The 14,687-nt window shown below is 36.8% G+C and overlaps 1 protein-coding gene across 2 annotated transcripts in view; it reads left to right on the top strand.

Annotated features, from left to right (window-relative positions):
* CENPI (centromere protein I) overlaps nt 1–14,687 on the top strand; it is a 61,121-nt gene that overhangs the window by 37,407 nt on the left and 9,027 nt on the right. For both annotated transcript variants that reach the window (XM_021695369.1, XM_021695442.1), the window contains exons 17-18: nt 1,097–1,145; nt 1,280–1,498. In XM_021695369.1, the coding sequence (XP_021551044.1) occupies nt 1,097–1,145; nt 1,280–1,498 (268 nt within the window). The remainder of the gene's footprint in view (nt 1–1,096; nt 1,146–1,279; nt 1,499–14,687) is intronic.

Raw genomic sequence — 14,687 nt, 5'->3', positions numbered from 1 at the left:
GCATTGTTCATTCTCATTGCTGTATCTTAAAGAAAAATTAGTCATTTGCTGACAACTGATTTGGGTCTACATAACTTCTCTGATAAAAAGAACATTTTCTGGGAGATTAGGGGAGCTATTGTCAATTATATGAAACTAAGTATTATTTCTCATCCCCTCTAGTTTTTCATTTATAGGCTGAAATTACTCTTTTTAGTCCACAAGTGTTATAGACCCTTTTGGCAAAACTTGTAGGATTATGCCAAGGTTAGAATGTTTGTAAACTAATTAATAGTTCCCAGGCAAGAAAAAACATTTAAAGATTTTATTTATTTTTTTGTCAGAGAGAGAGAGCACAAGCAGGGGTAGCGGCAGGCAGAGCAGGTAGAGGGAGAAGCAGGCTCTCTGCCAAGCAAGGAGCCCGATGCGGGACTCGATCCCAGGACCCTGGGATCATGACCTGAGCCAAAGGCAGATGCTTAACCGACTGAGCCACCCAGGCATCCCAAGAAAAAAACATTTTTAAGTTTCTCCTTTATTCTTTCTACTGTACCTTTTTTCTACATTAAGAAAACATGTTTTAAATCAGTGACTGCTCTTTTTTTTTTTAAAGATTTTATTTATTTGAGAGAGAGAGACAGAAAGCACGAGCAGGGGGAGGGGAGGGACGGAGGGAGAGGGAGAAGCAGACTCCCCTTTGAGTGGGGAGCCCAACGCGGGGCTCAGTTCTAGGACCCTAAGATCATGACTTGAGCTGAAGTCAGTTGCTTAACCTACTAAGCCACCCAGGTGCCCCATCAGTTTCTGCTCTCGAACCTCTGTTAATTTTTTTATAATGCGACATTAAGAGCATTTCATTCATTGTTTTTTATTTTTTATTCAGGCATAATTTATATACTGTCAAGTGCATATCTTAAATGTATAACTTAATGTTTGAGCCTCTATTTTTATTCTTTGAGAAGAGTGTAGCACAGAGTAATAAAAACCTTAACTAGACAGCTGGGTATTTGTGTATGTGCACATCTGCATATATTTACATTTAAAATGTACACTTTTGTTTATGTTTACATTTCAAAAGCATTTAATGTTCAAAATTTCATTCTATTCTCCCTTTTAGGTATCGTAACAATTTGACTGCTGCCAAGAAAAATGAGTTGGTACAAAAGGTATGGATGGTAAAACTCTGTGTTAAATCATCAGTGTTTAAAAATTGAGTTTTGGATATATATGATCTACTGGGAGTAAGAAGGAAAGGGAGAATAGGTGATAATGAGATTTTTTTTTTTTTCTTTCCCAATAGACAAAATCAGAGTTCAATTTTAGCAGCAAGACCTATCAAGAATTTAATCACTATTTGACAGCCATGGTTGGTTGCCTGTGGACATCCAAACCTTTCCAGAAAGGATTATATATTGACCCTGAAGTCTTAGAAAAAACTGGAATAGCAGAGTATAAAAACAGTTTAAATTTAGTTCATCACCCTGCTCTATTGAATTATGCTGTTTCCTTTCTGCTACAGGTAAGGGCATTTAAAGGGTTTTTAGATTTTATATAGGAATATTATAATAACAGAAATAGGAAATGCCGTAAATTTAGTGTGTCTGAATTGTAAGACGTGTTCAGTCATTCCTTTTTAAGTGTCAGCTAGATTTTGGGCATTTTGCTAGGTTCTGGAGATTAAAAGTTAATTTAAGTAAGTTTTTTAAAATTTTTATTTAATTTATTTTTTATTATTATGTTCAATTAGCCAACATATAGTACATCATTAGTTTTTTTTTTTTTTGATGTAGTGTTCCATGATTCATTGTTTGCATATAACACCCAGTGCTCCATTCAATACGTGCCCTCTTTAATACCCATCACCAGGCTAACCCATCCTCCCACCCCCCTCCCCTCTAGAACTCTGTTTGTTTCTCAGAGTCCGTAGTCTCTCATGGTTCATCTTCCCCTCCAATTCCCCCCCTTCATTTTTCCCTTCCTACTATTTTCTTTTTTTTAACATATAATGTATTATTTGTTTCAGAGGTACAGGTCTGTGATTCAACAGTCTTAGACAATTCACAGCGCTCACCATAGCACATACCCTCCCCAATGTCTATCACCCAGCCACCCCATGCCTCCCACCCCCCACCGCTCTTAAGGAAGTTTCTACCCTCCCAAGAGCTTGCTTGGGCTTGTGGCAGACAGACTTGTAAATGTTACTGTAATACAGAGAGGTGAAATGAGAAAAGGTACAGTCATGAGAAAGCTGGGGGAGTGATTATTAGTTCAGTTCTGCTTGGGTAGAGATGGTACCAGGTAAGAAAAGGCTGTGGAGAAGTGGAAGCTCTCATAAAATCCTTCTAGACATGATGGAAAATGTAGGCTAGATAATATTATAATTAGAGTTGGAGTCTTCACCAAATACTGCTGATTTAATGGATATCAATATGCTGGAAGGGAGGGAATGTGGTCTTCTCAGGACTTTATCATCAGCCCTGTCATTTTCATTCCTTACCATAGTGTTAGGTCTTTGTTACTTCATTCCTTTACCAGTGACTTGAGGAATTCAAATGGTGTGCATATCAAACATGTGGATGACACAACTGGATGGGATTACAAATACACTGATAGAATCTAATTCAGAATTCCCTTAACAGATCGGAACATTGAGGAATCAAACAAAATGAAAAAGAAATGTACAGAACGGGGGAGATATTCATTGAATAATTGCTTAATATGTGCATGCAATGAACCAGGCACTGTGGTAACAAGACACATCTGGGTGTTGTCCTCATAGAGCTTATAGTCTAGTTGGGGAGGCAGTTGTTAAATAGACATTGTAGAATAAAGAATGATGAGTAATACAGGGAAAGTACAGAGGACAATGAAAAAATGTACAGGGGTGCTTACTCGATTCAGGCTTTACAGAAGTGATGCTAATCAGACCTTTGAATTATGAGCATGATCTTGTCAAGATAGGAGCAGTATTTGAACAAAAATGCAAAGATAGAGCAGGGGACAGTAGATTTTTTCTGTTAGAAGGCTAGATGGTAAGTATTTTAGGCTTTGTAGGCCATGTTGTCTCTGTCGAGACTACTCAACCTTGCCAGTGTAGTGTGAAAGTAGCCGTAGACAGTGGATAAACAAGTGAACGGAGTTGTGTGCTAATGAAAGTTTATTTACAGAAACAGGTATTGGATTGGATGCGAGCCATGGGCTAGGGTTTGCTGGCCCCTATTTAGAGCTTGTCATGTTTGAGGACCTTAAGTAGAACTATAGGGTTTGAGCAGGGGTTCTACCCTAACAGAAGTACCCAGGGTGCTCTTCCAAAGTAGACATCCTTGATTGTTCCCACCCTGAGACTCTGATTTAGTAACTCTAGGGTGACATCCAGAATCTCCTTTTTTAATATAATTATTCTGATATACAACAAGGGTTGAGAACCACTGGGCTAGCCAGTAGCATGATAGGAGATGAGGTCTTGAAATGTAGTCAGGGACCAGATGGTGAAAAAAGTAGGCCTTCAAAAACATACTGATTGATTTCTGTATCTGAATAAAATTACGTTTTTAAGTACATAGAGGGATTTCAGAGCTGTAGAGTTTAGTGATTTTCTGATATTCTTTCTTCTTTTTCTCACCTTTATAACTTGTCTGACTTATCATATAATATATAAAAATTTGTTTCAAATTAATAGTATTTATATTACTATTAATAATGAGACTACTGGATGAAATTTGAAATAATTTTAGTTCTTTTTGCCTCTGGACTAAATCCTACTAAAACTGTACAGTGCATATACTATATTTTATATATATTTCGATATATTGGTTTCAGTTTCTTTTCATGCTTTAGAGGTTGCTTTTAAAAATTTAATTTCATTCCTAGAATACGTAAAGCATTTACCTGATTCCAAATTCTAAACTATAGAAATCTTGCTTCCATCCTTGTCTCCTTCTTTTCTCTTCTTTGTCTGTAGGTAGTCATTTTTATTGCTTCTTGTTTTTCCCATCTAGTGTTTCCTTTCTTTAAACTTAGTAAGCATTGTTTGGGGCATCTGGGTGGCTCAGTCAGTTAAATGTCTGCCTTCCGCTCGGGTCATGATCCTGTTGTCCTGGGATCGAATCCCACATCGGGCTCCCCCTGCTTTGTGGGGAGCCTGCTTCTCCCTCTCCTGCTGCTGCTCCCCCTGATTGTGCTCTCTCTCTCTGTCAAATAAATAAAAATCTTTAAAAAATAAATAAACTTAGTAAGCATTGTTTTGTAATCTGTGTCTGATAATTCCAATATCAGAAGTTTCTGTGTATATCTGTTGCCTCTTTTTTCTGCTGCTGCTTCCTCATGTTGCTTGATTTCTTTGTGTGTCTGGTTATCTTTGGCCATGTGCTGGATACCTGGAATATTATTTGTAGAAGGAATCAGAAGATTAGAGTGAGATCTTCCTACAGAGAGAACTTTCATTTGCTTTCTACAGGTACCTAGGAGTGCTCTTTGTCTGGGACTACCCTAATCCAAGTTCTTTGACTAAGGTTCCTTTGATCATAGGTGGATAGACTGCCAGCCTGTGAGAAGGCTAATTTACTTCTGGTGAACTCCTACCTTGAAGGTATAGCCTTTTGGGTTTCCAGTGTAAAGTGGGGGTTGGTTTATAAGAGTTCCCACTTTTGGCAAACCCTGTGCTTTGACTTTAGTTACCTTAGTCCTTTGAAGCTGTGGAAGTGCAGCTCAGTTTTGCAGCTGATTCCTCTGGACTGGCAAATTGGTAAAAGCCAAGAGTGACTTTGAGAATTAGGTTTACCCATTTGGGTTCTCATCTTCTAGATATTGGCTTACCTTACCATAGATTTCGGCTTTCCTTACCATAGAGTTAGGTCTTTTTTACAAATTTTTTTTTTATGTTGTAGATTTCAAACATACACAAGTACAAAGAATAGTACAATAAACCCCCACATACCCATCACCCAGCTCAGTCTCTACTCCCACCCCGTTTTACTACCCAATAATTTTGAAGCAAATACCAAATGTTATACAATTTTGCTGTGAATGCTTCATTATATACCTATAAAAGATAGGGGCACTTTTTAAAAATTTGTCTTTTTAAAACAGCTTTATTAAGATAAAATTCAAATACAATACAATTCACACATTTGAAGTATACAGTTCAGTGACTTTTAGTATATTCACAGAGCTGTGCATCATCATAATATATTTTATAATATTATTATCCCAAAAAGAAACCCTTATAACCCTTAGCTGCTACTCCTGTCTCCCCATTCCCCGCCCCCATCTTGGCAAATACTAATCTATTTTTTATAATCTGTGCAGAGTCACTTATTTTGGAAATTCATAAAAATGAACTCATACGATACATATTATTTTGTGACTGGCTTCTTTCACTTAGCATAATGTTTCAAGGTTCATCTATGGCATAGCATGTATCAGTACTTCATTTGTTTTTATTGCCAAATAATATTTTTTAGTACAGATGTGCTTCATTTTGCTTATCCATCAGTTGAGGGACTTTGGGGTTATTTCCACTTTTTGGCTATTATGGATGATGCTTGTATAAAGATTTGTGTACAAGGTTTTGTGTGAACATGTTTTCCTTTCTCTTGGGTATATACTTAGGCGTGAGAATGCTGGATTATATGGTACCTCTATGTTTAACTATTGGAGGAACTTCCAGACTTTTCCAAAGTAGCTGCGCCATTTTACATTACTACCAATAGTGTGTTTCCAAAGTAGCTCTGCCATTTTACATTACTACCAAAAGTGTGAGGGTTCCATTTTCCCCATATCTTCCCCAAGACTTGTTATTCTGTTTTGTTTTTTTTTTAATCTAGCCATCCTAGAGGGTGTGATGTAGTAACTTACTGTGGTTTCAGTTTTCATTTCCCTGATAGCTGTTTATGTCCAGCATCTTTTTATGTGCTTATTGCCCATTGCCCATTATGTATTTTCTTTGGAGAAACGTCTGTTCAGACCCTTTGCCCATTTTTATTTTTTTTATTTTATTTTTTTTTTATTTTTTTTATTTTTTATTTATTTATTTGAGAGAGAGAGAATGAGAGACAGAGAGCACGAGAGGGAAGAGGGTCAGAGGGAGAAGCAGACCCCTGCCGAGCAGGGAGCCCGATGCGGGACTCGATCCCGGGACTCCAGGATCATGACCTGAGCCGAAGGCAGTCGCCCAACCAACTGAGCCACCCAGGCGCCCCGCCCATTTTTATTTTTATTTATTTTTTAAAAAGATTTACTTATTTGAGAGAGAGTGAGAGAGAGAACACGAGCAGGGTGAGGGGCAGAGGGAGAAGCAGACTCCCTGCTGAGCAGGGAGCCCGATGTGGGGCTCGATCCCGGGACTCCAGGATTGTGACCTGAGCTGAAGGCAGACGCTTAACCGACTGAGCCACCCAGCCACCCCAAGACCCTTTGCCCATTTTTAAAATAGGTTATTTGTCTTATTGTTATTGTCTCATTGAGAGTCATTTCTATATTCTGGTTTCAAGTTACTTATCAGATCTATGATTTACAAATGTTTTCTGTGGGCTGTCTTTTCATTTTTTTGTTCATCTCTTGAAAGACAAAAGTTTTTATTTTGGTGAACTTTTAATTTATGAATTTTTTTCTTTTGTCTCTTATGCTATTTAAAAATGACTTTCTTTGTCCCCATCCCCCCAGCCCCTGGCAACCACCATTCTGCTGTTAGCTTCTATGAGTTTGATTATTTTAGATTCAACATGTAAGTGCTATCATGTATTCTGTCTTTGGCTTATTTCACCTAGCATAATTTCCTTCAGGTTTATCCATGTTCTCATAAATGGCAGGATTTCCTTCTTTTTAAAGGCTGCATAATATTCCATTGTATGTATATACCACATTTTCTTGATCCATTCATCAGTTGATGGATATTTAGGTTGCTTCCCTGTCTTGGCTATTCTAAATAATGCTGTAGCGAACATGTGAGTTTAGATAGGTCTTCAAGATCCTAACTTCAGTTCCTTTGGATGTAAACCCAGAAGTGGAATTGCTGGATCATATGGTGTTCTATTTTTAATTTTTTTTTGAGGAATCTCCATACTGTTTTCCATAGCAGGGCACCAATTTACATTCCCACTTATAATGTACAAGGGTTGCCTTTTCTCTTCATTCTTGCCAACACTTTTTATTGTTTGTTTTTTGATAAAATTAATCTTAACAGATATAAGGTGATATCTCATTGTGGTTTTGTTTTGCATTTCCCTGATGATTAATGATGTTGGGCACCTTGTTTCATGTATCTGCTAGCCATTTCTATGTCTTCTTGGGAGAAATTATCTCTTCAGTTCCCTTGCCTGTTTCTTAATTGGGTTATTTGGGGTTTTTTGCTGTTGAGTTGTAGGAATCCCTTATGTATTTTGGATATTAACCCTTTATTAGCTTAGTTTGCAAATATTTTTTTTCGTTCAGTATGGCTGACTTTTCACTCTGTTGATTTTTTCTTTTCCTGTATAGAAGCTTTTTAGTTTGATGTTACCCCACTTGGCTATTTTTGCTTTTGTTGTCTGTGCTTTTGGTGTCCTATCCAAGAAATCATTGCCAAGGCCAATGTCCAGAAGCCTTTTCCCTATGTTTTCTTCTAGGAGTTTTACAATTTCAGATCTTACATCTAAGTCTTTAATCTATTTCAGGTTAATTTTTGTGAGTGGTATAAGGTAGGGGTCCAATTTCATTCTTTTGCATGTGGGTACCCAGTTTTTCTAGCACCATTTATTGAAAAGACTCTCCTTTCCCAGTTTTGTGTTGTTAGCACCCTTGTAATTTCTGAACTCTATTCTGTTCCATTGGTTTGTGTCTGTTTTTATTTAAGTACCATACTGTTTTGATTACTGGGACTTTGTTACATATTTTGAAATCATGAAGTATGATTTCTCTAGCTTTGTTGTTCTTTCTCAGAATTGTTTCAACTAATCAGGGTCTTTTGTAGTTCCCTATGAATTTCATGATTTTTTTCTTTCTGTAAAGAATGGCATTGGGAGAGACCCCTGGGTGGCTCAGTCGGTTAAGTGTCTGCCTTCGGCTCAGGTCATGACCCCAGGGTCCTAGGATCGAGTTCCACATCGGGCTCCTTGCTTGGCGGAGAGCCTGCTTTTCCCTCTGCCTACTGCTCCCCCCTGCTTGTGCTTTCTCTCTCTCTGACAAGTAAATAAATAAAAGATTTTATTTATTTATTTGACAGAGACATAGCGAGAGAGGGAACACAAGTAGGGGGAGTGGGAGAGGGAGAAGCAGGCTTCCCGCCGAGCAGGGAGCCTGATGTGGGGCTCGATCCCAGGACCCTGGGGTCGACCTGAGCCAAAGGCAGACGCTTAACGATTGAGCCACCCAGGCACCCCAATAAATAAAATCTTTTTTAAAAAAAGAATGCCATTGGGATTTTGATAGGGATTGCATTGAATCTGTACCGTTGCTTTAGCTAGTATGGATATTTTACCAATATTAATTCTCTGAATCCATGAACATGGGATGGCTTTAAATTTTTTGCATATATTTTAATTTCTTTTACTGGTGTTTTATAGTTTCTCAGTGTATAAGTCATTCATCTCCTTTGGTTACATTTAGTCCTAAATATTTCATTCTCTTTAAAACTATTGTAAGTAGGATTTTAATTTCCTTTTTGAAGATTTTATTTATTTATTAGAGAGAGCATGAGCAGGGGGAGGAGCCGAGGGGGAGGGAGAGAGAGGGGCAAGGAATCCCAAGCAGACTCCACACTGAACACAGAGCCCGACGTGGGGCTCTATCTCATGACCCTGAGATCATGACCTCAGCTAAAACCAAGAGTTGGATGCTTAACCACCTGAGCCACCCAGGTGCCCCTCTTAATTTCCTTTGTGGGTAATTGGTAGTTAGTGTATTGCTTGTGCTTTTTATGTCATAGCTCAGAAATCACTGCCTAGCCCAAAATCATGAATTTATTCCTATGTTTTGTGTAAGAGTTTTATAGTTTCAGCTCTTATATTTAGATTTTCTTTATTTTGTGTTAATTTTTATATAGGATATGATATAGGTATCTAACTCGATTTTTTTACATGTGGCTTGTCAGTTTTCCCAACACCATTTGTTGAAAGATTATTCTTTTCATATTAAAATATCTTGGAACCCTCAAAATCAATTGATCATAGATGTATGGATTTATTTTTTCTTTTCCATTGATCTGTGTCTATCCTTACACCAGTACAAAAATGTCTTGATTGTAGCTTTGAAATCAGGAAATACGGAACCTCCAGCTTTGTTCTTTTCCAAGATTGTTTTGGTTATTCTTGTTCCCTTGAAATTCCATATGAATTTTAGAATTAGCTTGCCAGCTTCTACAAAGAACCAGCTGGGATTCTGATAGGTAATCCCTAGATCAATTTGGGTAGTATTGCCATCTTAACAATGTTGTCTTCTGATTGTGAACATAGAATGTCTTTCCAATTATTTAGGTCCCCTTTAATTTTTGTCAACAATGTTTTATAGTTTTCATAGTACAAGTTTTATACTTTTGTTAAATTTATTCCTGATTATTTTAGTTTTTTGATGTTATTATAAATGGAATTGTTTTCTCTTTTGAGTATAGTTGACACACAATTTTATGTTAGTTTCAGGTGTACAACATAGTGATTCAACAAGTTTATACATTATGCTGTGTTCACCACAGGTGTAGCTACTATCTGTCCCATTGCATGGCTATTACAGTATCATTGACTATATTCCTTATGCTGGGCCTTTTATTCACATGACTTACTCCTTTCATAACTGGAAGCCTATATCCCCCACATCCCTTCACCTAATTTGTCTAACCCCCCACCCCCTCCCCTTTGGCAACTATCAGTTCTCTGTATTTATAGGTCTGATTCTGCTTATTGTTTATTCATTTGTTGTATTTGTTTTCTGTTTTGTTTTTTTTAGGTACCACTTATGAGTGAAATCATATGGTATTTGTCTTTCTCAGACTGACTTATTTCACTTAGCATTATACCCTCTAGAGCCATCCATGTTATTGCAAATGGCACAATCTCATTCTTCTTTTATGGCTGAGTAATATTGCAGCATGTATGAGATGTGTGAGAGATATCTATATATACATCTATCTATCTATCTATATACACACACACACACATGTGTATCCCATATCTTCTTTATCCATTCATCTGTGGATAGACATTTGGATTGCTTCCATATCTTGGCTATTGTAAATAATGCTGCAGTAAACATAGGGGTGCATGTATCTTTTCAAATTAGTATTTATTTGTAAGTACCCAGTAGAGGAATTACTGGATAATGTGGTGATTCTATTTTTAATTTTTTGAGGAACTTACATACTGCTTTCCACAGTGGCTACACCAGCTTGTATATCCACCAACAGTGTACAAAGATTTCCTTTTTTCCATATCCTTACCAACATTTATTTCTTGTCTTTTTGATTTTAGCCATTCTGACAGGTGTAAGGTGAATATCCCATTGTGGTTTTGATTTGCATTTCCCTGATAATGAGGGATGTTGAACATCTTTTCATGTGTCTGTTGACCATCTATATGTCTTTGGAGAAATATCTATTCATGTCCTCTGCCCATTTTTAAATTGGATTATTTCTGTTTTTTGGTGTCGAGTTGTATAGGTTCTTCATACATTTTGGATACTAACCCCTTATCAGCTATATTATTTATAAATATCTTCTCCCGTTTAGTTAGGTTGCCTTTTTGTTTTGTTGAAGGTTTCCTTTATTGTTCAAAAGCTTTTTATTTTGATATAGCCCAATAGTTTATTATTTAATTTAATTTTTTAAAAGATTTTATTTATTTATTTATTTATTTATTTATTTACTTGAGAGAGAAAGAGAGAGCACGAGCCAGCTTGGTGGGGAGAGGGAGAAGCTGATTCCCCTCTGAGCCGGGAGCCAGATGCAGGGCTCAATTCCAGGACCCTGAGATCATGACCTGAGTTGAAGGCAGACACTTAAGCTACTGAGCCACCCAGGTGCCCCCAAATAGTTTATTTTTGCTTTTGTTTCCCTTGCCTTAGGAGACCTATCTAGAAAAACGTTGCTATCGCCAATGTCAGAGAAATTACCTATGTTTTCTACAAGGGTTTTTATGGTTTTAAGTCTCACATTTTGGTCATTAATTCATTCTGAGTTTATTTTTCTATATGGTAAAGTGGTCCAGTTTGATTCTTTTGCATGTAGCTGTCAAGTTTTCCCAGCACCATTTGTTGAAGAGAAGGTCTTCCTCATTATATAATCTTGCCTCCTTTGTCATAGATTAATTGACCATATAATCATGGGTATATTTCTGGACTCTATTCCATTGATCTCTGTGTCTGTTTTTGTGCCAATACCATACATTTTGATTACTACAGCTTTGTAGTATATCTTGAAATCTGGAATTGTGATACCTCTAGCTTTGTTTTTCTTTTTCAAAATTGCTTTGGCTACTCTGGGTCTATTGTGGTTCCATATAAATTTTAGGATTATTCTAGTTCCATTAAAAATTGCTGTTGGTATTTTGATGGGGATTGCATTAAATCTGTAGATTCCTTTAGGTAGTATAGACATTTTTTAAGAATTATTTATTTATTTATATATTTGTTTGTTTCAAAGGTAGAATTTAGTGATTCATCAGTTGCATATAACACCCAGTGCTCATTACATCAAGTGCCCTCCTAAATGCCCATCACCCAATTATCCCTTCCCCTCACCCACCTCCCCTCCAGCAACCCTCTATTTGTTTCCTAGAGTTAAGCGTGTCTTATGGTTTGCCTCCCTATTTTCATCTTATTTTATTTTTCCTTCCCTTCCCCTATGTTCATCTGTTTCATTTCTTAAATTCCACATATGTATGAAATCATATGGTATTTGTCTTTCTCTGACTTATTTCACTTAGCATAATAACCTCTACTTCTATCCACGTCATTGCAAATGGCAAGATTTCATTCTTTTTGATGGCTGAGTAATATTCCTGTGTGTGTGTGTGTGTGTGTGTGTGTGTGTATCACATCTTTTTTATCCATTCATCTGTTGATGGATATCTGGGCTCTTTCCTGGTAGTATAGACATTTTAACAACATTTGTTCTTCCAGTCCATGAACATGGAATGTTTTTCCATTTCTTTGTGTTATCTTCAATTTCTTTCATCAGTGTTTTATAGTTTTCAGAATATAGGTCTTTCCATTCTTTGGTTAAATTTATTCCTACGTATTTTATTCTTTTTGGTGCAGTTATAAATGGTGTTGCTTTCTTAATTTCTCTTTCTGCTACTTCATTATTGTTGAATAGAAATGCATTGGATTTCTGTATATTAATTTTGTGTCCTGTGACCTTACCGAATTCATTTATCAGTCCTAGTAGTTTTTTGGTGAAGTCTTTAGAGTTTTCTGTATATAGTATCATGTCATCTGCAAATAGTGAATGATCATTTTAATGTATTGTTGTATGCAGTTTGCTCATGTTTTGTGGAGGATTTTTGCCATCTGTGTACATTAGGGATATTGGTCTGAAGTTTTCTTTTTTTGTGGCATCTTTGTGTGGTTTGGTATCAGGGTAATGCTGGCCTTGTAGAATGTATTTGGAAGCTTTCTTTGCTCTTATGTTTTTTTGGAATAATTTGAGAAGAATAGGCATTAAGTCTTCTTTAAAAGTTTGGTAGAATTCAGGGCACCTGGGTAGCTCAGTCAGTTAAGCGTCCAACTCTCAGTTTCGGCTCAGGTCGTGATCTTGTAGTCGTGAGATTGGCCCCGTGACAGGCTCCATGCTCAGCACAGAGTCTGCTTGGAATTCTCTCTCTCTCTCTGCCCCTCTCCCTGCTCTCTCAAGTAAATAAATAAACCGTTATTTTTAAATTTTTTAAAAGATTTATTTGACAAGGAGAGAAAGCGAAAGAGAGAGCACTAGGCAGGGGGAGCAACAGGCAGAGGGAGTAGGAGAAGCAGGCTCCCCGCTGAGCAAGGAGCCCGACTCGGGGCTCAATCCCAAGACTGGGATCATGACCTGAGCCAAAGGCAGATGCTTAACTGACTGAGCCACCCAGGCGCCCCATAAATAAATCTTTAAAAAAAACCAAGTTGATAGAATTCACTTGTAAATCCATCTGGTCCTGGATTTTTATTTTTTGGTAGTTTTTTTTTTTATTACCAATTCAGTTCTGTTACTTGTAATTGGTCTGTTCAGATTTTCTATTTCTTCCTGGTTCAGTTTTGGAAAATTGTATGTTTCTAGGTATTTATCCATTTTTCTAGGTTGTCCACTTTTTTGACATCTAAGTTTTCATAGTTATTCCCTTATAATCCTTTGTATTTCTGTTGTGTTAGTTATTACTTTCTCTCATTTCTGATTTTATTTATTTGGGTCCTTTCTCTTTTTCTTGATGAGTGTGGTAAGGGTTTATCAATTTTGTTTATCTTTTCAAAGAACCAACTCTTAGTTTCATTGATTTTTTTTCCTTTTTCTTTTTTTAGTCTGTCATTTATTTCTGCTTTCATCTCTATTATTTCCTTTCCTCTACTCTCCTTGGGATTTGTTTGCTCTTCTTTTTCTAGTTTTTTTAGGTGTAAGGTTAGATTGTTTTTTGAGCTTTTTCTTGTTCTTGAGGTGGGCCTGTATGGCTATTCATTTCCCTCTTAGATGTACTTTCACTGTGTCACAACGATTTTGGACTGTTGTGTTTTCATTTTCATTTGTCTCTGTGTATTTTTTATGTCTTCTTTGATTGCTTCATTGACCCATTGGATGTTTAATATCATGTTGTTTAGTCTCCATGTGTTTGTGTTTTCTCCAGTTTTTTTCCTTGTGAGTTTTTTCTAGTTTCATACCATTGTGATTGGAAAAGGAGCATGATGTGATTTCAGTCTTCTTAAATTTATTGAGGCTTGTTTTGTGGCCTAACATGTGATCTGCCCTGCTGAATGTTCCATGTGCACTAGAAAAGAATGTGTATTCTGTTAGTTTTGGCTAGAATATCCTGTGTATATCTATTATGTCCATCTGGTCCAATGTGTCACTCAAGACATTGTTTTAGAATTGTTTTCTTAATTTCATGTTCAGATTGCTCATTAATGCTGTATAGAAATGCAGTTGATTTGTTTATATTGATCTTACATCCTGAATCCTTGTTGAATTCATTTTTTTTGTTAAACTCATTTTTTAATTTTTACAACTTTTCAGTGGATCCCTTAGGATTTTCTATACACAACATTATGTTTTCTGCAAACATAATTTTATTTCCTCCTTTAAAATCTAGATCTTTGGGCGCCTGGGTGGCTCAGTCGGTTGAGCGACTGCCTTCGGCTCAGGTCATGATCCCGGGGTCCTGGGATCGAGTCCTGCGTCGGGCTCCCTGCTCTGCGGGTAGCCTGCTTCTCCCTCTCCCACTCCCCCTGCTTGTGTTCCCTCTCTCGCTGTGTCTCTCTCTGTCAAATAAATAAATAAAATCTTTAAAAAAAAAAAAAAATCTAGATCTTTTTTTTTTTTTTCTTGCCTAACTAATTGTACCTGGAACCTTAGGTACAATTAATGTTGAAGAAAAGTGGCAAGAATGGACAAGTTTGGTTTTTTTCTTGATTATTGGGGAAATAATTTCATTTTTCTGCAGTGTGATATTAGGAATTTCCATGGATGCCCCTTATCAGGTTGAGGAACTGCCTTTCTATTTTTAGTTCATTGAGTGTTTTTATCATGAAACAGTGTTGAATTTTGTGAAATGCTCTTT

This window comes from Neomonachus schauinslandi, chromosome X, assembly GCF_002201575.2.
Source record: "Neomonachus schauinslandi chromosome X, ASM220157v2, whole genome shotgun sequence".
Taxonomy (NCBI): Eukaryota; Metazoa; Chordata; class Mammalia; order Carnivora; family Phocidae; genus Neomonachus; species Neomonachus schauinslandi.
The sequence above is the reverse complement of the archived record's forward strand: the minus strand, read 5'-3'. Positions and strand labels throughout refer to the sequence as shown.